Raw genomic sequence first — 23,167 nt, forward strand, 5'->3', positions numbered from 1 at the left:
CACACAGGCAATTCTTAGGTAACTGAGAGGCAGTGAGTGTCAGAGCCCTTACTGGGCTGGCCTCCTGCTTTGCTGGCATGCCTGGGTGACCGGCTGGCTGTGCTGACAGTGTAGGTCAGGGGATTATTAGGTTGACTACATGCCCCAGGCTCTTTGTTTTTGTTTTGTTTTGTTTTGGGAGGGAGAGAGGAAAGTTGACTGGGGCCCCAGAGATCTATGAAAAAAAAAAAGAAAAGGAGGAGGGGAGAGAAATGTGCAGCGATAAGTGCTTTCTGTTGTAAAAGTCATGACAGAAAATAAGAGTTTGGTTCTGGCAGAAGCAAACTGGCAATGTGGGTCAAGGAATAACCCTCAGAGATGCCAGGATAACATCTCCTGAGACATGTCTCTAAATTACATCAAAAACTTCTATGAAGGATGTGTGAGTATTATACAAACAGCGACGATTGTATGAGTCCTCTCTGTGTATTTTAACCTGATTCGCATGAGTGCTGATGAATAGGGTTCTCTACGTGCATGGAGAGTCATACAAATATCAACCATTTACTTCAAAATATTCTGAATCTAAATAACTGTAACTAGAATAATTCAGGAAGTACTTCTAGCTGTTGGTGCTTTAAAGCAGGTTGCTCTGTCAATCTGATAGTTGAAGAAGTAGGAAAGAAGATGTAATGACAACCAAATAAACACTTTGGTTAAGAAAGTGCATATACTAATGAGCCTAATGTTGGATTTGTTACCCAACTATTTTAATAGGTACTAGATATACTAAGATTATCTTGATTGTATTGCAAAAGGGATATTGATTGAATTCAAAGCTTTCTACAAATTTCCAAAATTATTTATTTCATTAGCAACAAGGTCCCATTTGACTGTTGCACTTCATATTTTCAGAGTGAAAAGCATTAAGAAATCTCATAACACATGATTTAAACTGGACTCGATGATCCTTAAGGTTCTTTCTTCAAAATTTCATAAATCTTAAATTTTTTAAAAATGTGATGATGAAAACATCCTTTAAAATGCCCTCCTTTAATTTTTGTTTTCAAAAGATTCTTTTTTCTCCTAAAACTGTAACAGATGAAGCCTCCTACCGTGATTGGCCAATTTCACACCCTTTTCTTTGGATCGGTTCGAATGTTCTTCCTCGGGGTCTTAGGCTTTGCAGTCTACGGGAACGAGGCTCTGCACTTCAGTTGTGATCCGGACAAGAGAGAAATAAACCTCTTCTGTTATAATCAGTTCAGACCAATCACTCCACAAGTAAGTTTTCCTGTGTGTACAAATACAAACCTTACTCTACACCAGATAAAACTGTTTCCTTTTAAAATGTAAAATAATATGTAGACTATGCTAATGAGTATTACTTCTGGAATAATGTTTTTAAAAATTAATCATATATTTCAGGTAAATTAATTTAAGTAGATCAAGAGTTTCTTCCAAGTCCAGCATTCTATTATCTACTGATGTTAGAATTATACTCCAGGCTTGTAATTAGAAAATGCAGATAGGGTAGCTACTAAAATAAAGTATATCATCATTGTTAGTAATTGATAAGTGATGATAGTAAAATACAACTACTTTTTCACAATTATTAAGACATCTAAAGTTTTAAACTTTAAACATCTTGAAAATTAAATGAGATATGTCTGGCATTGCTACTTTCATTATATTATTTTTATTCCTCATAAGACTTACAAAACTTAGAATTTTTAAGTTAGCCTCTTTTGAGGGTCAGTACATTTTGATAGTGTATATTTTCATGACATGCTGATGGATTTTACTAAGATATTTCTGACACACTTTAGGTGTTCTGGGCATTACAACTAGTGATTGTCCTGGTTCCTGGAGCTATTTTTCATCTATATGCTGCATGTAAAAGCATCAATCAAGAATGCATTCTTCAAAAACCCATCTACACTGTGATCTACATCCTCTCTGTTTTGTTAAGAATTAGCCTAGAAGTGGTAGCATTTTGGCTTCAGATTCACCTTTTTGGTTTCCAAGTAAAACCTCTCTACCTGTGTGATGCTGTGTCTCTCGGGAAAAAAATGACTATCATAAAATGCATGGTTCCAGAACACTTTGAGAAGACCATTTTCCTCATTGCAATGTATACATTTACTGCCATTACAATAGTATTATGTGTGGCTGAGATTTTTGAGATCATATTTAGAAGATTATGCTTTCTAATTAGTCAGTGACCGAAAGGATGATTAACTGATGTCATGCCACTATTAGTTACCAACCGTTTTTACTTACTTTTATCAGTGAGCACCTCAACTCCAAACATAAACATCTGTTTTTTAAACTGACCTCACTGTGTCTGAAATTTATGTCTAGTATAAAATATAAGACTAAGTTCTAAGGCAGGGATTCTTGAACAAACCTTTCGTTCCATTTTAATTTTTTTCACACATTAAGAAATATACATGGAACTAATGATAACTCATTTTTTAAATAGTACTTTTACAGAGCCCTTTCATACACAACAACTTAATCAATCACAGTATTTTGGCCAGAGAAACTTTTATCAGCTCCTTTACACCGGTGGAAAATTAGGCTCATGGAAGTTAATGTATGTATCCAAAGTCACATAACCAGACCAGGATTCAGCTTTCTTAACTAGAAAGTCATTTCCCTCTCCACTTAAGTAAGCAGCATACATTTTGAGGATGTAATTATTGTTGCACTCATGTAAAATATAACTTACTGAAGTACAACAGTTGTCAGTTAATTATTAAAAGAGTCATTTTATAATTTGATCACTAACTTGAAGAAATGGAGCATTTACATTTTTAATATTATACTCATACTGTTTTCTTGAAATTTTTAATATTAAAGTATATGGTAATATGGCCACTAAATAAATAAAAAATGCTATGGGAAATAATATGCATGGTCTCTTCGCTTCTTGTTAGATGAAAAAAAATCCCTCTGTGCTCATAGATATTCTATAACTGTAGTTTCTATATACAAGATTAATGAGATAGAAAATTATATTTATATTGTTAGACTTGCTAAATCACTATGAAATGATTTCTAAGGTATGTTCATATTAATTCAGTGCATTTCGTTTTAACTGCCTGTTTTACCAATAATCATGTCCATATAATATCATTTAAAAACTTTATGTATGACTGCCTTATACTAGCAGTTTATTAAGGAAATAAGTATATTCAGTAAAAAACTGAGGTTTTCAATTTTTTTCTTAAGCATTATTCAACCCGTAGTTGATATCATGAATTTTTACATTTAAGGATTTTTAAATCATTGAGGCTTTCTCCACATGATAGCTCAAGAGAAATTCAACGAATAGCTGCTTAGTATCTATTATTAAACATGTACCACATTAAAAGTTCAAATACAAAGATAAACAAGACTTAGCACCTTTATAAGACCAAGAATCCATCTGCTAATGCAGGAGACGAAAGATCCGAAGATTCCCTGGAGAAGGAAATGACAATCTACTCCAGTATTCTTGCCTAGAAAACCCCGTGGGTAGAGGAGCCTGGTGGGCTACAGTCCATGGGCTCACCAAGAGCCAGATACAACTGACTGACTAACACGCGCACACACACACACACACACAGACACACACATAAATAATTGGTGCTTTAGTTGCTCAGTCATGTCCAATTCTTTGAAACCCCACAGACTGTAGCCTAACAGGCTCCTCTGTCCATGGGATTCTCCAGGCAAGAATACTGGAATGGCTTGCCATTCCCTTCTCCAAAGGATCTTCCTGACCTAGGGATTGAACCCTGATCTCTTGCATTACAGGCAGATTCTTTACCATTTGAGCTACAGAGAAGTTCTTACATAAATAATTCTTAAATTCTATTCTAGTGCACAGTGAAATGACTTGATCCTTGGTGCTTCCTTTTAAGCTCTGTGAGATGGGGGCAGGTTAACCCTCACCAAAGGCTCAATTTTGCCCCATTACTAAGCCAAAACCTTTCTGAGTACCCTATGAGATACCCCTTTGATGCTTTGAAAATATTATTTTTCCACTGTTCTCAAATTCTTAAATTCCCTTCTCAGGCTGGTTGACTCACTGTCTTAGTCCAATTGGACTACTATTACAGAATATCTCAGCTGGATAGGTTATAAACAAAGGAAATTTATTTCTCATAGTTCTGGAAGATGGAAGTCTCAGATCAGGGTGCAGGCATGTTCAGGTTCTGATGAGAATCTTCCTCTGCATTATAGTCTTGTCATCACAGCCTCACATTGCGGAAAGACAGAGGGCTCCCTAGGGTTCCTTTTACAAGCACACTAACCCCATTCATGAGGGTTCCATTCCCAAGACCTACTTACTTGACAAAGGTCTCACCTGCTAAAATCATCACACTGGAGGTTAGGATTTCCAAAATATGAATTTTGGGGGGAACACAAACATCTGGCCCATTGCACTCACAGTTGCCACAGAAATTACTGTAGCTACATGAAGCAGGTCTTTGCTGTGCCCAAGGAAAGAAGGGAGAGGGGTAAAAAGACATTCTTCTTGATGGCTTCTTACAAATTTTCTAAGGGAAGATCATTTTAAAAAAAATAGAATTCCCTTAAATATCATTGCCCATTCAAAGATGAACACTTTGATTTATTCTTATTCTGACTCATCCTAGGACATTTTCAAAGTAATGCCTCTTTTAAAGAGAATTTCTACCCTAGCTGTTGGGAAAAGTAACTATTCTCACTTCTGTGTGATTCTTGGATATTGTTCCTTTTAATCCTTTAAGGTAGTTCTTTTCCTGCAAAGATGTTACATTGATCAGGCCTCAGTCAAAGACCCTTTACAGATCTCTGGGCTCCCATGCTTTGCAGCTTCTCCCCCTGAGGCACTCTGTCCTGTCAATCTAGCCTCCTCAGCCCTGGACTCTCTCTCCCCAACTGACAAGGAGGAAAGATAGCATTTCTAAGCCACTAGAGAAGGCAATGGCACCCCACTCCAGTACTCTTGCCTGGAAAACCCTGTGGACGGAGGAGCCTGGTAGGCTGCAGTCCATGGGGTTGCACAAAGTCAGGCATGACTGAGTGACTTCGCTTTCACTTTTCACTTTCATGCATTGAAGAAGGAAATGGCAACCCACTCCAGTGTTCTTGCCTGGAGAATCCCAGGGACGGAGGAGCCTGGTGGGCTGCCGTCTATGGGGTTGCACAGAGTCCAACACAACTGAAGCGACTTAGCAGCAGCAGCAGCAGAGGAACTCTGGTCACCTCTGCTTCATTTAAGTGAATAGTACATATGCGTAAAGATGCAGATTCTGTGTGAGTTTGTTTGGAAAGTCTTTTTAATTCCTTAATGATCTATATTATTCTATGATTTCATTTTCTTAGTAAGTATATCAGGATTGTTAGCACACAGCTATATATACCTGGATAATAAATGTTACAAAAAATATAGCATTTATAACATATAAATATCAGATATTTAATTATATAAAATATAAAAACTGATTTTTCTAACTAAACTGCAAATGTATCAAAAATGAATAAGAATGTCAAAGCTAAACAACTAACTAGCCACTTGAAAATATATTTAAAGATATATTTAAAGTTATTGCATAAAAAGTTCTTGGGTCAAATAAGATAATTTAAATTGAAGTTTTTCAGTCTGTTTATAAATGAAAAATGGTCAGGATACTACATATTAAATCCTATAAGATGTTGCCAAAATTGTAGTGCCTGGCAAATTGACAGCAGAAAATACACTTCACATTTAAAAAAGAAACAATAAATGTAATTCAAGCAGCAAATATAAGAACTTCAAAATAAAACTAAGGAAAACAATAACAATTTAATAAGGATAAAGACAGAAAGTAACAAATTATAAAGTGAACAATATACGATCAGTTCAGTTCAGTTCAGTCGCTCAGTCGTGTCCGACTCTTTGCGACCCCATGAATCGCAGCACGCCAGGCCTCCCTGTCCATCACCAACTCCCGGAGTTTAGATAGATCCAAAATTCGTCTTGAAAATAACAATTAGAAAAATGTAGCATATCAAATCATGTGTGAAAGTATATCCTTGTAAGGTTTTATGATATATATGGAGTTATACATTGTCACCTGAAATACACTGTGATAATTTAAAGATGTATACTATAAAATACAAGACAACTAGGAAAATAAAAACAACAAAATTTTGGCTACTAAGCCAAAAAAGGAAATCAAAACATTCAGTGAATCCAAAAGATGGCCAAAAAGACAAAAAGGAACAAAAACAGAAGGGACAAACTGAAAACAATAACAAGGTAGTAGAATTAGACCTAAAAATATCAAGTTACAATAAATATAAAAGTCTAAGCATTCCAAAGCAAAACAGGGATTGCTGACTACATTTTAAAAAATATGAACAGATCAAATTATTAACAAGAAGCTCACTTTAAATATTTAAAGATTTAATATTTTTAAAATATTTTAATGAATATTAAATAGATAATAAAAAGTAGAAAAAGATATATCATGCAAACAGTAAGGATCAGAAAGCTGAATTAGCTGCATTAATAAATGAGAAAACGCAAGCAGATTTCAGGATAAGGAATAGTGACAAGGATAAAATAGACATTTCATAATGATTAAAGTATAATTTCATTAGGAAGCATAACAGTTATAAATGTGTATGCCACCAATTAGAAAGTGCCAAAATATAAGAAGCAAAGCCTGCTAGAGCTGAAAAGAGAAACAAATTCAATTATAATTAAATATTTCAACACCAGTAATCAACTGACAAAGTAGAATATCAGGAAGGAAATAGGACACACCAATGAATAACTGGAACTAATTCATATTTAGAGAGCACTCTGCCAAACAAAGCGCAGAGTATATCTATTTTTTCAAGTGCATGGGTACCATTCTTCAAGAGAGTACATTTTCTGAGTCATGATAGAGTCTCAAGGATTGAAATCACAATGGAATTGAACTAGAAATAAATATAAATAAGATATCTGAAATATGCTCAAATATTTTAGAAATGAGCAATACATTTTTATGAACCCATTGATCAAAGAAAAAATTACATGGAAAATTTTAAACATAATTTATCAAAATTTGTAGAAAGTAATTAAAACAGTTATTGGCAGTATATAAAAAGCTCTAAATATTATGTTAGGAAAAAAGAAAGTTCTAAAATGATTTTAGATTACACCTCAAGAAATTATTTTAAAAAACTGTTTAAATACTAATTAAATAGTAGGTAAATAAAAATAAGAGCACAAAACATTGAAATAGAAGACTGAAAGATAATAGAAAAATCAATGAAATGAAAAGATGGTCTTTGAAGAGACTAGAAAATTGATCAATTTCTAGTTAGCCAAACTGAGATAAATTAGAGAAAGATATTCCTTCAGAATAAAAGAGAAAATGAAAATTACTCCTATCATAAATGAAAAAAAAAGCAAAAGGGACATCAAAACAGAACATTTAAATGATTATAAGGAAACGCCATGAACAATGTTGCACCAATGAGTTTGATGCTTATGTGAAATGGAAAAATTCCTTGAAAGACACATATTACTAAAAGCTGACTCAACAATAACTAGAAAATATGAATATCTCTATACATATTAAAGAAATTAAATTTAAAAATCAAGAGCTTTCTCAGAAATAAAATATCAGGCCCAGATAAAGCTATCTCAGAAAGAAAATATCAGGCCCAGATATCTTCAGTGGTGAATTCCATCAAATGTTTAAGGGAAAAAAAAATACAATCTCTTTTAGGAAGGACTATTTGCCATGTCATTAAATGAAGCCAGTATAACCTTGATATCAAAAATGCTTAGCAAAAACAGTCTAGCATATGTAATCCAGCAATATACATAAAAGATTAGACATCATGTTCAAATGGGATTTATCCCAGGAATGAAAGGTTGCTTTAACATTTGAAAACCACTTAATGCAATTCAACTAGATTAATGGAATAAAGGAAAAAACTCACCTAGTCATCTTAGATGCAGATAAAAGCACTGGATTACATAAACATTTATTAACATAATGAAATAAACAAAAACCCATATCTCTCACTGTAAGAGAATTACCTAAGCTTGATAAAAAGCATCTAAAAATACCTACAGGAAATATCCCACTTAATAATAGTGGAAGAATAAATAATTTCCCCTTTAGTCAGGTAAAAAGATAAGGCTGTGTACTTTTACCACTTCCGTTTAGCACTGAACTGAAGCCAATAAGACTAAACAAAACAAAAAATACATACTTAAATATATACTTATTCATTAATGCAGTAAGACAAAAAATAGAAGATATACAGATTAGAAAAGAAGAAATATGGTCACAGACATAATCATGAAATAGAAAATTCTAAAGGACATACTGAAAGTTACTAGAATTTGTAATTAAGTTATCAAGGTTAAAATTTCTGTAGAGTAATAAAAATGAAATTGTAATTTTAAAATGTCATTTAACATTCATAAACATGAAACAGATAAGAGAGAAATTTTACAACAGATGTGCTAAAGCTGTACAATGAAAACTAAAAAATGTTGAAAGAAATTAAAACTGTTTTAAATAAGTGAGTTTTTGGTTTGGAAGCCTTAATCTTTTAAAACTCAGTCACTCGAAACTGATATGTTGATCCAACACAATTTCAGTTAAAATCCCAGCAAGCTTCTGTAGAAATTAAGAAGCTGCTTTTAACATTTACACGGAATACAAAAGACCTAGAATAGCCAACATAATTTTGAAAAACTAAAATAAAAGTAGACAACTTACATTACGAGCTCTTAAGACTTGCTATACAATATGAATGAATGCGCATGAAAAATAGAAACAAACTCACAGGTATGGGGGCTTCACTGGAGGCTCACTGATGAAGAACCCACCTGCCACTGCAGGAGATGTGGGTTCAGTTCCTTGGTCAGGAAAATCCCCTGTAGGAGGAAATGGCAACTCACTCCAGTATTCTTGCCTGGAGTATTCCATGGACAGGGGAGACTGGTGGGTTACAGTTCCCGGAGTCACAAAGAGTCAGACACGATTTAGTAACTAAACGGCAACAACACAACTTCCTACAAAGGTACAATAATCAAAAGAGTGTAGGGCTGGCATGCAGATAGGCACAGTGATTACAGGAGTAATAGATCAAAAATAGTTTAACACATATATAGTTATGTATTTTTTAATTCTCCAATATAACTTAATGGTGCTAGGACAACCAGATATCCATGCTGAAAACATAAATAGCCTTTTTTTTTTAAACCTTTATCCTTGTCTCAGCCATGGATGTGTAGATGGAACTGGCCAACTCATTGGTCTTCTCTTTTAATCTTCTGCTAGTAACTGTAAGGGGGAGGGGGGGAATCTATTTTAGGAGATGATAAACAATAAGAATGTGAGTCTCATGTATTGGAAGCCAAATTTCTACCATAGTGTACCCAAAAGAAACAGCTATAAGTATATACCATCCTTATTACTTTGGCTGAGCCCTGTCATTTCCCATAAAAGTATGTGTGGCCACAATCAGAACAGAAAGTTTTGCTGTGAGATGACCACACTGGAGTCCAGGGAATGGTGCAAAGCATTTAACTTTTTCCGTCAAAACACCCACAAGTCCAGTCTCTCTCCCTTTTCTTCTTCCTGTGGTTGCTCCTATCCCATATCTCTGCACTTCTTTAACTTGCCAAAATTCTACCCCAACCTGGAAGGGGATATCAGATCCTTCAGCAATTGATTAGAGTTGGATGGAGAAGAGTTTAGGTCTTTCTTCATAGTAAAATATCAGTAAATTCTTAATAGAAAATCATCAACCACAAAATTCAACCTCGTGTTTTTAGTATTTATTTCACAGAATAATTTCCACGTGCTGTTATGTTAACAATGTCTGTTCAGTTCAGTTAAGTTCAGTCACTCAGTTGTGTCCGACTCTTTGTGACCCCATGGACTGCAGCACGCCAGGCTTCCCTGTCCATCACCAACTCCCAGAGCTTGCTCAAACTCATGTCCATCGAGTCAGTGATGCCATCCAACCATCTCATCCTCTGTCGTTCCCTTCTCCTCCTGCCCTCAATCTTTCCCAGCATCAGAGACTTTTTCAATGAGTCCATTCTTCACACCAGGTGGCCAAAGTATTGGAGCTTCAGCTTCAACATCAGTCCTTCCAATGAATATTCAGGACTGATCTCCTTTAGGATGGACTGGTTGGATCTCCTTGCAGTCCAAGGGACTCTCAAGAGTCTTCTCCAACACCACAGTTCCAAAGCATCAATTCTTCAGCGTTCAGCTTTCTTTATAGTCCAACTCTCACATCCATAGATGACTACTGGAAAAACTACAGCTTTGACTGCTGCTGCTAAGTCACTTCAGTCGTGTCCGACTCTGTGTGACCCCATAGACGGCAGCCCACCAGGCTCCCCTGTCCCTGGGATTCTCCAGGCAAGAACACCGGAGTGGGTTGCCATTTCCTTCTCCAATGTGTGAAAGTGAAGTCGCTCAGTCGTGTCCGACTCAGTGACCCCATGGACTGCAGCCCACCAGGCTCCTCTGTCCGTGGGATTTTCCAGGCAAGAGTACTGGACCTAAGTTCTCCAAAATATCAATTATCTTCTGGTGAAGGGAGTACAGTGCTTAGAAAGAAGACAGCATGTGTTGGCAGGTGGAGCAAAATCCCAAAACACTGATATTTAGGCTCCAACCCAGAACAATTATATCTGAAAGTCTGGGGGTGTGGGGGTAAGAAGGACACCTAGATATGAGCTTTTTAAGAACTTCTACAGTGAACTTTAAGGAAAATCACAGATGAGATTCAAGAAGTAATAGAAAAAGAGTACCTCCAAATTTATAAGGACAGAGAGACCATTCTGCTTTGCTTCATTAATTCCTCTATGAATCTAGCAACTTCTGACTGGATAGTGTAAATAGAGGAGAAAGAAACCATACTATCGTTGCATGATTGGGTGCTTTAACAAAATACCACAGACTGGGCAATTTATAAGCAACAGAAATCTATTTCCTACAGTTCTGAAAGTTGGATGGTCAAGTGCCAGCAAGATCAAGTTCTGGAAGGAGCCTTCTTTCAGGTTGTGGACTGCTGATTTCTTGTTGTATCTGCAAATAGTGGAAGAGCAAGCCAGTTCTCTAGGGTCTCTATTATAAGGGTATTAATCTCATTCACGAGGGCTCTGCCCACATGAGCTAATCATATGCCAAGGGCCCATCTCCTGATATCACCTCAAGCATTACCTTTAAACATATGAATTTGAAAAGTGAAAGTGAAAATCACTGAGTTGTGCCTGACTATTTGCAACCCCATGGACTATATAGTCCATGGCATTCTCTAGGCCAGAATACTGGAGCGGGTAGCCTTTCTCTTCTCCGGGGGATCTTCCCAACCCAGAGATAGAACCCAGGTCTCTGGCATTGCAGGCGGATTCTTCACCAGCTGAACCACCAGGGAAGCCCAAGAACACCGGAGTGGGTAGCCTAGCCCTTCTCCAGGGGATCTTCCTGACCCAGGAATTGAACCAGGGTCTCCTGCATTGCAGGCAGATTCTTTACCAATTGAGCTATCAGGGAAGCCCATGAATCTGGGGGAGACACAAATATTCAGTACATAGTACATACATTCTTAAGAGGTAATAAATATGTTGCTCAAATTGGGGAGAACACAGAACTCAGTTCTTTGAAAAACAGGCAGCCCCCTGAGTAAGGTGATGTACTCTGCAAATAGCAGTGGAAAAAAGATAGATGTGCACTGGAGGTAATACAAGGACATTGAGCAGGTTCTGCTGAGGTTTGGATGAGGATAGGGGGGAGTGTTGATTAGAAAATAGTAGGCAGAGGGAAATTTCAGAGTTTGAGATCTTGTTTCTTCAAGTGATGTGATTTCAATGAAAACCAGCTTTAAGATGAACTCTCAAAACTGGGAACTGAGATAAAATGAAGATGAAGGTTACTGGAGGAAGTAAATAAAGTGTCACATCCTGACAGTGTGCAAGGAGAAAAAAGAAAAAGGATTAATGTCACTGATGGCAGAAGGAAAAGTTGATGACTACCTACAATGGTATATACAATCGACATCACCAGATGCTCGACACTGAAATCAGACTGCAGCCAAAGATGGAGAACCTCTATACAGTCAGAAAAAATAAGACCAGGAGCTGACTGTGGCTTGGATCATGAATTCCTTATTGCCAAATTCAGACTGAAATTGAAGACAGTGGAGAAAACCACCAGACCATTCAGGTATGACCTAAATCAAATCCCTTATGATTATAGAGTGGAAGTGAGAAATAGATTTAAGGGACTAGAACTGATAGACTGCCTGATGAACTATGGATAGAGGTTCATGACATTGTACAGGAGACAAGAATCAAGACCATCCCAAGAAAAAGAAATGCAAAAAAGCAAAATGGCTGTCTGAGGAGGCCTTACAAATAGCTATGAAAAGAAGAGAAGCGAAAAGCAAAGGAGGAAAGGAAAGATAGTCCCATTTGAATGCAGAGTTCCAAAGAATAGCAAGGAGAGATAAGAAAGCCTTCCTCAGCGATCAATGCAAAGAAATAGAGGAAAACAATAAAATGGGAAAGACTAGAGATCTCTTCAAGAAAATCAGAGATACCAAGGGAACATTTCATGCAGATGGGCTCAATAAAGGACAGAAATAGTAAGGACCTAACAGAAACAGAAGATATTAAGAAGAGATGGCAAGAATACACAGAAGAACTGTACAAAAAAGATCTTCACGACCCAGATAATCATGATGGTGTGATCACTGACCTAGAGCCAGACATCCTGGATGAAACTGGAGCCTATTATACAGAGTGAAGTAAGCCAGAAGGAAAAACATAAATACAGTATACTAACGCATATATATGGAATTTAGAAAGATGGTAACAATAACCCGGTGTACGAGACAGCAAAAGAGACACTGATGTATAGAACAGTGTTATGGACTCTGTGGGAGAGGGAGAGGGTGGGAAGATGTGAGAGAATGGCAATGAAACATGTAAAATATCATGTAGGAAACGAGTTGCCAGTCCAGGTTCGATGCATGATGCTGGATGCTTGGGGCTGGTCCACTGGGACGGCCCAGAGGGATGGTATGGGGAGGGAGGAGGGAGGAGGGTTCGGGATGGGGAACACATGTATACCTGTGGCGGATTCATTTTGATATTTGGCAAAACTAATACAATTATGTAAAGTTTAAAAATAAAATAAAATTGGAAGAATAAAAAAAAAAAAAAAAAAATAAAGTCAGAGAGGCTTCTCTGGACGCTATTAATATAATGTGAGGAACTGGAAACGATAATTCCTGAAGGATGCCAAATTCATCTCTTTACCTTTTCTCCCAATTAATAAACATCATTTTATTCCTGTTTTTCCCTTTCTACCAGTCCTTAAGCCACAAAAGCGGGGGTCGATGGCAAAACAAAGAGAAGTAAAACAAAATCTCTGGTCCCTCCTGCCAGCAGCCAGCAGAGAGCGCTGGTTCCATAGGCAGCGGGATGGCCGAAGCGCTTAGCTCCTCTCGGCTCTAACCGCTACGTGCCAGGCAAATTGAGGTTGTCCCTGCTGCCAACCCGTAGTTGCCTCGCTGTCGCTGAGCAACGGGGAAATGGGTGGGATTTGCCGTGCGCGTTCGTGCGGGCACCCTCCCAGGCGGAAGCGGAAGTGTCGGCGGCCGGCGAGTAGGAAGTGGTGATTCCTGAAGAGGAGATGGCTGCTCTTGCTACACTGCCCCCGCTGCCCCCACAGTTTAAGAGCATACAGCATCATCTGAGGACGGCTCAGGAGCATGACAAGCGAGACCCTGTGGTGGCATATTACTGTGAGTCCTTCCGAGTCTCCGCGGTCCTCCTTGGCCTCCGCTCCCCACCCCCGCCCCCTGGTTCTTAAGGCCGTCCCCGCCTCCCTAGCTTTAGACCTGAGCTTTGACCTCTGACCTGTCCCCGGGGTCCCGCCCTCCTTAGGGATCCCCAAGTTCCCTGCCCGCTCCAGGCCTCAGAAAGGCAAAATCTCGAAAGTACTTTAGCGTCCACCAACTAAATATTTTTAAACGGAATACATGGGCTCATGGACTCTGAAACAGTGTTCTAAAGTTTTCTCCCTGTGTGTACACACAGGAGCTTTCTGTCTCCACTAGGAAATCCTGAAATTAACCTGGGTAGTTAAGTAACTGAGTTGGGGCTGAAAGGAAGATAAGTGTTCCAAAGACAGTAGTGATGTGGGCAAAAGGAACATTGACTAATTGAAAACATTGTAATGAGTGTGGGTTACTTATGACAACTTGCAGGCCCATTCATAAATAAAGAGTGGCTGCTACAGAACAAACACTTGTATTTACCGATTTGTCCTGCATTTAAACTGCTGTCTTCTACCAGTGAGAACTTGTAGCCTTGATTTTGAGCAATAAATGAGGTTGAGACATTGGGTGACATACTCTCACTTTGGTTGTGATACAGTTGATGAAAAACACAGATCAGACTTGATCACACTTTTTCCTTTGTGCTAAAGACAGTAGTTCCATTATAGGTTATTTTATATTCCACATTCTAACTTTGCTGCAAATAAAACAAGTGACCAAGCAACCATAGTACGCTGAAAAGGATTTTTAACTTTGAGAAGCTCAGTGTAAGGTGTCCTCTTTCATAGACAGTATAAGGTTAGCCGAAATACGGTCCACTGCCATCCCGGCCATAAACCAGGAGTACCACATTTTCACTCCTCAAATGTGCAAGGCCCTTTCAAACCTCCACATTCTTCCCTTTCTTGGAAATCTACCCTTTTTTCCACTTGGCGAACTCCTTAATTCAGATTCTAACTCAGTGTCACCTCTTCTGTGGGCAGTAAGATGATTACTCTCAAGGCTTTACCTCCTCAGTTTGTTCGGATCATAACAACATTTTTGCGTTATACTTGTTTTTCAGGTTCCTCAAGCAGGGACCATTAGTCATTCATTCAGCTTGTATTTATTGAGATTTTACCTGTATGAGTATTACCAGGCACAGTGCCTACAGCATTCATGAAGCGTACATATTGGGGGAGGGGGGGTGGATTAAACAGTAAAATGAGTAAATTTATATAGAATATTACAAGACTGTGAAGAAAATTAAAGCTGGGAAAGAACAGGGAGTACCAGGAGTAGGGTGGTAGGAAGTGAGGGAGGGATTTCATTTTCAGAGTGGTCAGGGAAAGCTTCGCTGAGTTCACACCTGAACAAACTTAACAGGAGTGAAAAGCAAGCTTTGCATCACCTGGGCGAGAGTGCTCTCCATAGAGGGGAGAGCAAGTGCAAAAGTCCTGAGGTAGGGGCTTGCTTAAAAGAGGATTAAAGTGACTATTGTAACTAGAGTAAATAGAGCAAGCAGAAAAGCGATGTGATTAAAGTCAGAGAGATTATTTCTTGTAACAATTAAGTGGGAACCCTTGATTCTGTCTAGAAGCAGTCCCTCCATGGGCGCTGTATTCTACACGTTTGTTACTCTCCTGGGACCCTTTATTTCCTGTGTCACTATCCTCCCTTTTCTGCTGTTTCTTCCTAAACTTGCCCCGGTTCCCTTTATTTAAAAAATAAAAGGAGCTCTCACTGTGACATTCCCCTGGAGTTGCAGTCCTGTCGGCCCAGCCTCAAAGCTAGGCTTGAAATAGTTGTCTGTAGTTGTCTTTAGATCCTTACCTCATAGATCTTTTTCAGCCCATTGCAGTCTGGTTTTCAATCCCATTATTTCACTGAAACTGCTCTCAGCAGGGTCAAGAACCATGATTTTTATTGCTAAAACCAGGTGTCACTTAAAAAATATTTTTGTTATGAAGCACTGGAGAAGGAAATGGCAACCCACTCCAGTACTTTTGCCTGGAAAATTCCATGGACAAAGGAGCCTGGTAGACTACAGTCCAGGGGGTCACAAAGAGTCGGACACGACTGAGCCACTTCTCTTTCTTTCTTTCTTATGTGCGTGTTAAAGAACATATATAATGTGTACATACAGTTCAAGGAATAGTAAAATGAATGCTAATATATCTACCATGCTTGCTGTGATTAGACTTTCAAATTTTTGCTGATCTGGTGAGTGTGAAATGATGTCTCACTGGAATGAAATTTGCAATTCACTGAGTCTTAATAAGGTTGAGCATCTTTTCATATGTTAATTAACCATTTGTGATTTCCTATTGAAATACCTACTTATTGCTTTTGACCATTTTCTATTTCATTGTTTTAATCTAGCTACTGATCTTTTGGTATTGCAAATGTCTTTTCAAAGTTTATTTGAGAAGTTTGATTTTTGATTTTTCATTCTATTTATGAAATCCTTTGATGTGCAAAAGTTCTTAATTTTAAAATATGACCAATTGAGTAATCTCTAATGATTTATGTTCCGATTTTCTAGGTCTTGATTTCTTTTTGTGTACCTTATTTGAGATTTTGGCTTCCTGAGTTTGTAGATGGGTGTCTTTCATCAAATCTAGAAAATTCTCTACTTTCAATTATTGTTTCTCTGCTATCTCTGTTCTTTCCTTCAATTTTAATTAGACGTGTTGCATTTTCCTCCTTTAGCTTCTTTATCTCTTAATGCTTTGATAGTTTGTGTCCATTTTCTTTCTATGCTGCATTCTGTGTATTTCTCTAGGTCAGTGTTCCCCTTCATATATTGTATAACCCATCTGTTGCATTTCTATTAACATTTTCATTTTTTATTTCTAGATGTTCTCTTACTTTGTTTTTAAATCAGCTCGCCATTTCTGATAATCTTTTAACTGTTTCAGAAGCACTCATTTCTTTAAGTGCTTTAAAAATATTTGCATTTATATTTGCTATCTGATAATTACTGTATAGGTTATATTTTAGATCTGATTCTGCTGTGTAACAAAAAATGGCTTATGACAGTTTTTTTCTTGTAACTTAGGCACTAGAACTACTAAACCAGTACTCTTCAATCTTCAATATGCAAATAATTCTACAGGAATCATTTTCACATGTCGCAACTTCTGTGTTTCTTTCCTGACAAAGTTCCTTTGGTCAGGGTGGCAAAGTAGTATGCTTCCCTTCATTTATTTATTTATTTTTTACTATATCTTGTTCTCAATTGCCCTTTTCCTACTTTAAAGAATAAAAGCAGGCTCTCCTGCATCATTAGTATTTTTATGGTGAATTGTTCTGGAGGAGAAAGTGGAAAATCCTCCAGGGTGTCCAGAAAAAAAGGACAGTTCTAACAAATTACTGGTGTTAGTGAAACCTCCATTTATTAAGCTATTAGATAGAGCTTCCTGTCTTTATGTGTCTTATTTGGAAGAAAATCAGTTAGAGCACAGAATAAGCCTTTATCTAAAAATGCTGGGCATGGGAAACAAAGGATGTGAAAGGAACATTCTAACATACAGCTTTTTTATAAGGGGAGTCACCTGGAGTCATCTCCTTTCAGGAATAATTGGTCAAGAATGAATCTCAGAAGAAGGAGGAATTTTTCTTAGCTATTAGCAGCCATTGTTCAATCATTTTGGATTTTATCCAGAGGAGTGCAAAGGCGCAGTTTGCAACCAAGGTCAAGTGCAAGATGGTATGGAGCATGTTGTCCTTGTTCTTGGGGAACATGGTAAGGCCATGTTCAAAACTGGCCTGTGTTGAAGTTTCAAAATGGTAAGAGTTTTCATTATATGATCTTAGCGTTTCGTTCTCTGTTCCTTATTAAAGTGTCATTCCTGAGGACAGTTCAGTTCAGTTCAGTCGCTCGGTCGTGTCCGACTCTTTGCGACCCCATGAACCGCAGCACGCCAGGCCTCCCTGTCCATCACCAACTCCTGGAGTCCACCCAAACCCATGTCCATCGAGTTGGTGATGCCATCCAACCATCTCATCCTCTGTCATCCCCTTCTCCTGCCCTCGATCTTTCCCAGCATCAGGGTCTTTTCCAGTGAGTCAGCTCTTCGCGTCAGGTGGCCAAAGTATTGGAGTTTCAGCTTCAACATCAGTCCTTCCAGTGAACACCCAGGACTGATCTCCTTTAGGATGGACTGAGGTAAAAGCAAAAGGGAAATGCTGAAGTGGGAGTAACTTATTTCATTCAGGTGACAAGCTCATATCAAGGTCTGTAGGTTATCAAAATTTTAGTCTTAGAATCCAGAAATGAGAGAGAGTGTGTGGGAACATGTGTTAATGTTTACTTGAATTAGAGAAGTCATATTTTTCTGAAAAAAGTAAGCCTCCAATGGCTGATTGGTTTGACTTGAGCAGTTTTGCCATTTATGTAGAATGGTGAACATTCTCCTCAAATGAGGTAAATTTTCAGCTCTGAAGTGTTTTGCTTTTTTCAGAAATACATTTAAAACAAGTGATAAGATTAAAATATTATGACTTTTTTTTCCTACCAGAGGATGTTGAAACAAACACTATTTCAGTTTTCCGAATCCTGTCTCATTCTTAGAATAAAAAGAAGCCTTTGAAAGCAAATGATGAGTCTTTATAAGGTCTTTTCTGTATACTTCAGAGGAATTGAGAAAATGAATATTCTGATGAAGGGGTGACACATTCTTTTCTAGTCTTAAAACAAATTTTGAGGCAAACCTAATTAAAATGTCAGCTAAGAAAGATTATTAAAAATGTTATTTGATGATAAGTAATGATGTGGTTTTTAGCCTATAACCCAGAAGGAATTTAAAGAATTTGGTAGTTTTGCTGTGACAAAGCTTCCATTCTCATCTGCTGCTTTATGTGAATGAATTTTCTCCCTTGTTAAATTCATAAAAGTGAAAGCAGGAATAGAACCAATACTCTGGTTCGTTATGAGGATAAATCATGTTCATTCATAGATAGGCGGTTTACCTCATGCACTTCCAAGGAAAGTTTACTTTTTATACTTAGCGATTATTAAGATAAATAAAATTCATATTGTTTTAAATGTTACGTCGTTATACATAACAATTGCAAAAACTCAATTCCAGAAGAAACATTTTAACACATAGCACCTTCTCTCAGGAAATTTAATAAAAATTTAAATTTAAATTTTTATATACTTTTGTTGCAGAGCAGTGTGATAGGATAATCAAGTAACACCTTTGAGCTTGCAGATACATTTTTATAATAAAATCCTGTAAAGTACATAGAAATATGGGTTAAAAGAAAATAAGACAGTGTATTCTGACTCTTGAAAAAAATAATTTTTTTATCTGAAAAGATTGTAATAGATACCAAATTGCTATGGTGTTTACAGTTGAAAGAGTGATAAAATTTTTAGATGTCAGTACTTGACATCTATAGTACAGAAATTGCATTTTTTACCTGTTTAAACTTCAGATAAAAAGTAGTAAATGTCAACCTAAAAATGTGTGAAGGGACACATTTCTGTAACCTTAGAGCAAACAAAAATTTTCTAAATTCCTAGAGCAAGGAAGAATTTTTTGTGAGAAGAAAAACTAAAGGTTATTTTGCTAAAGTACTCACTGATTTATAAAAGTTCCGTATTATCTTATATTTCCTCTCTGTATGTTGCGCTCTGCCTGGAATCCCCTATGACTTCCTCTTAATCAAATTTAACTCCTATTGACTCAGTACTTTTTACTTTTTTTCCTTTTGAACTGTGTGTAGCTGGAGTAAGCTATGCATTGGAGGCATTATTCAGACACATTGATAGACACTTAAATGTCTGTCAGTCTTAAATGAATAATCGGGGTTTTCCATCCTCTGGATCACTTTTCAGTATGCATTGTGTTTTGATTTTCAGATATTTGGTTGGTGTTTTTGTTTTCTAATATTTTGTTGATCTCTTAAGTTAGTGGTTTTTTTGTGTCATTTTTTGGTCATGCCTCTTGGCTTATGGGATCTTAGTTCTCCAACCAGGAATTTAACCCAGGCCCTCGGCAGTGAGAGCTTGGAGTCTTAACCACTGGACTACCAGGAAATTCCCGACTCAGTATTTTTTGCAGATTGGTTTTCCTGAGCTCATATGATGTCTAGAAATGGTATCAAGTATATCCCTCCTCTTGATCCTCTTGATCCTCTTTACCTTTCAGTCTCCTGGATTCTCTTGAAAGACAGGGATTGATACCTTGTTTTCTCTCACCACCTGACACATAATTGGCATTCATAAATATTTAACGAATGCCATTGTTGTAAATGTTACGAATATTCCAGCCTTACTAGAATATTCACTTTGAGAGCAAGAAATATGTCTTAAATTGATGATCATTGAATCTCTTAACTCCTAATACAGTACCAAAGCCATGGTGGATAATTGGAAATTATGTAGTTTACATGTAATATGTGTTGATTGAATAAATATAGGGTAATTCATAGTTTTTTCACATGCTCTTACTGCAGTAAGGAAACATAATGAAAAGAATCTTGAAGCACAGTATTTCATAGCTTGTGGCTACTAGACTGTCATAGAGATGTCATAGGATGTGCCCTCTGTGCTTCCTCATTTCCAGTATTTTGTGATTTCCAGAAATGATTTAGATCTGGCCTTAATGGGAATACTCTAGTGTGTTATCATTTTTTGTTACCTTAGTATTCCTATATTTCTAAGTTGTTTGATCTTTTATTTTCTTTTTAAGTCAGGAATAAGTGTTGAAATATCATATATCAAATTACTTTTTGACTATATGCTTAGAGTTTACTTCTTCGACCTTTTTAATTAGTAATAACAAATTATTGAATTTACTTTTACTTGGAACATCTCACTCCTGGAAAAAATTCTGTTAGATTTTTTTTTCATTAAATTATTTTGAAATAATTATAGATCCACAGTTAGAAGAAATAATACAAAGAGATCTGTGTGACTTTTACTCATTGTGCCCAGTGCTAATATCTTGCAAAGTCATAGTACAGTATCACAGCCAGAATATTGATATTGACACAATCTACCCATCTCTTTTAGACTTACGTAGTTTTCCATGAATTCATTTGTGTATATATCTGTATTTAGCTCTAAATAGTTCTCTCAAGTGGAGGTTCATGTATCCAACACCACAGTGAAGATAGAAGTTGTCTAAGAAGAATCCTTAATGTTAATCCTGTTGCAGCCAGAAGTTTATGCTTTGGGGATGTTCTTTTGTATACTTGTCAATTTCTCACATTTAAAAAATTTAACTTGAGCTAATGTTGATGCGTCAAAGTTTTCTAGAATGTCTTTCATATCTGTCAGATTTTCAGATTTATTAGTTAAGAAATTACAAACTTAACCTTCCCTTCCTTTCTTCATACCTGTCACAGTCAGCCCAGTCATCAAATGTTTAAATTTTTACTTACCTTCTTAGTTTCTTTGACATCATACCCTCATCTTACATCTAAACTATTAAGATAGCTTCCTACCTTCTACTTCAAGCTAAGTGAAAGTTGCTCAGTCGTGTGCAACTCTTTGTGATCCCATGGACTATAGCCTGCCAGGCTCCTCTGTCCATGGGGATTCTGCAGGCAAGAATACTGGAATGGGTAGCTGTTCTCTTCTCCAGGGGATCTTCCCAACCTAGGGATCAAACCCAGGTCTCATGCATTGCAGGCAGATTCTTTATCGTCTGAGCCACCAGGGAAGCCCCTACTTCAAGCAGGTAGTACCTGTTGCTACCTGAAAGTTCTACTTTAAATGCTCAGTGAAAATAAAATTTTATTCACAGAATAAAAGAAGGATAAAGTTAACTAAACATTTAGAAACCTGTGCTGCACAAGCAGTACAATTAATTTATAAAAGCATTGCATTAGGAAAAGAATGTTTCCAATAGATGAAAGACAGAGGGCCAGTGTCCTTGATAGGGAAAACACTCATACAAATCCATTTTAAAAAATGAAAACTATGATCCACATAAATGGACAGAAATGTGTATGTACTACTAAAAGAGAGCATACTAATTTTTAACGTTCAGCTGAATTAGTAGCAAGTGTAAATTAAGACGGCATACCATTTTTTGACTAAAGTTATAACTCATACAAAATGAGTATGTGATGAAATTCTCCTTGACATGGCTGTGTGAATTTTTAGAAAGCATTTTATCGGAGTATATAGAATTGTACAAGTATCTGATGTACAGTAATTCCAGTTTTGAAAAGCTTCTGCCTAGGAAATAATCACTAATATATGAAGAACTTTAGGATTATCTGAACAATTATATACGTTTGTGGCAAGCTCAAAAACAGCCTAAACATATATCATGGTGGAAATGGTTAAGTTATGGTATATCCATTGCACAGAAAGTGATGTAATCATTTAGAAATTAGAAAGCATCTTTTGTAACATGGGGAAAGATTGATATAAAAATGCAGGATATAAAATTATATATATACTATTATTTGAACTTTTCACTGCAAATGGTGACTGCAGCCATGAAATTAAAAGATGCTTGCTCCTTGGAAGAAAAGCTATGAAAACCTAGACAGCATATTAAAAAGCAGAGACCTTACTTTGCCAACAAAAGTCCATCTAGTCAAGGCTATGGTTTTTCCAGCAGTCATGTATGGATGTGAGAGTTGGACCGTAAAGAAAGCTGAGTGCCAAAGAATTGATACTTTTGAACTGTGGTGTTGGAGAAGATTATTGGGAGTCCCTTGGATAGCAAGGAGATCAAACTAGTTGATCCTAAAGGGAATCAGTCCTAAATATTCATTGGAAGGACTGATGCTGAAGCTGAAGCTCCAGTACTTTGGCCACCTGATGCTAAGAACTAACTCATTGAAAAAGACTCAGATGGCTGGGAAAGACTGAAGGCAGGAGGAGAAGGGGACAACAGAGGATGAGATAGTTGGATGGCATCACTGACTCGATGGACATGCGTTTGAGCAAGCTCCCAGAATTGGTGATGGACAGGGAAGCCTGGTGTGCTGCAGTCCGTGGGGTTGCAAAGAGTTGGACACGACTGAGCAACTGAACTGAACTTTTAAAAATGCATCTATATATATATACATACACAGACACACACACATACATAATAAACTTAGAGGAAAAAATTGCAGCTTTAGGTTTCTGGATGGTTTTCTTTTGTCTTTTTAAAAATTTTCCTATAAGTGGACATGTTTCATACCATCATTACTAAACAACAAAAGCTTTACTAAAAGCAAAAATATTTTTTAAACACCAATAGTAGCTCCATCTGACTATCAGAAAAAATAAGTGCCTTTAGTGATAACTCATGATTTGAACATGGCATCATCTTCTGTAATTTTAATCAAGCTGAATTTCACTCCATTTCTAGAACCTGACTGACCTTCTGTTGTCTCCAGACCTTCCAAC

At 37.0% G+C, this 23,167-nt stretch overlaps 2 protein-coding genes across 3 annotated transcripts in view; both read left to right on the top strand.

The window, feature by feature from the left end:
* The first annotated feature begins 382 nt into the window (after nt 1-382).
* On the top strand, nt 383-2,311 carry GJE1 (gap junction protein epsilon 1). The gene is made up of 3 exons (XM_061428702.1): nt 383-421; nt 1,081-1,263; nt 1,809-2,311. The coding sequence occupies exons 1-3, from the start codon at nt 383-385 to the stop codon at nt 2,202-2,204; spliced, it is 618 nt and encodes a 205-aa protein (XP_061284686.1). The 3' UTR covers nt 2,205-2,311.
* An 11,291-nt stretch (nt 2,312-13,602) lies between these two features.
* Nucleotides 13,603-23,167, top strand: part of VTA1 (vesicle trafficking 1) — a 70,501-nt gene continuing 60,936 nt past the window's right edge. Inside the window, exon 1 of one of the 2 annotated variants that reach the window (XM_061428147.1) lies at nt 13,603-13,782. In XM_061428147.1, the coding sequence (XP_061284131.1) occupies nt 13,671-13,782 (112 nt within the window). In that variant the 5' untranslated portion in view covers nt 13,603-13,670. The remainder of the gene's footprint in view (nt 13,783-23,167) is intronic. The other variant, XM_061428146.1, reaches the window with a different exon arrangement.

Source organism: Bos javanicus, chromosome 9 (assembly GCF_032452875.1).
Source record: "Bos javanicus breed banteng chromosome 9, ARS-OSU_banteng_1.0, whole genome shotgun sequence".
NCBI lineage: Eukaryota > Metazoa > Chordata > Mammalia > Artiodactyla > Bovidae > Bos > Bos javanicus.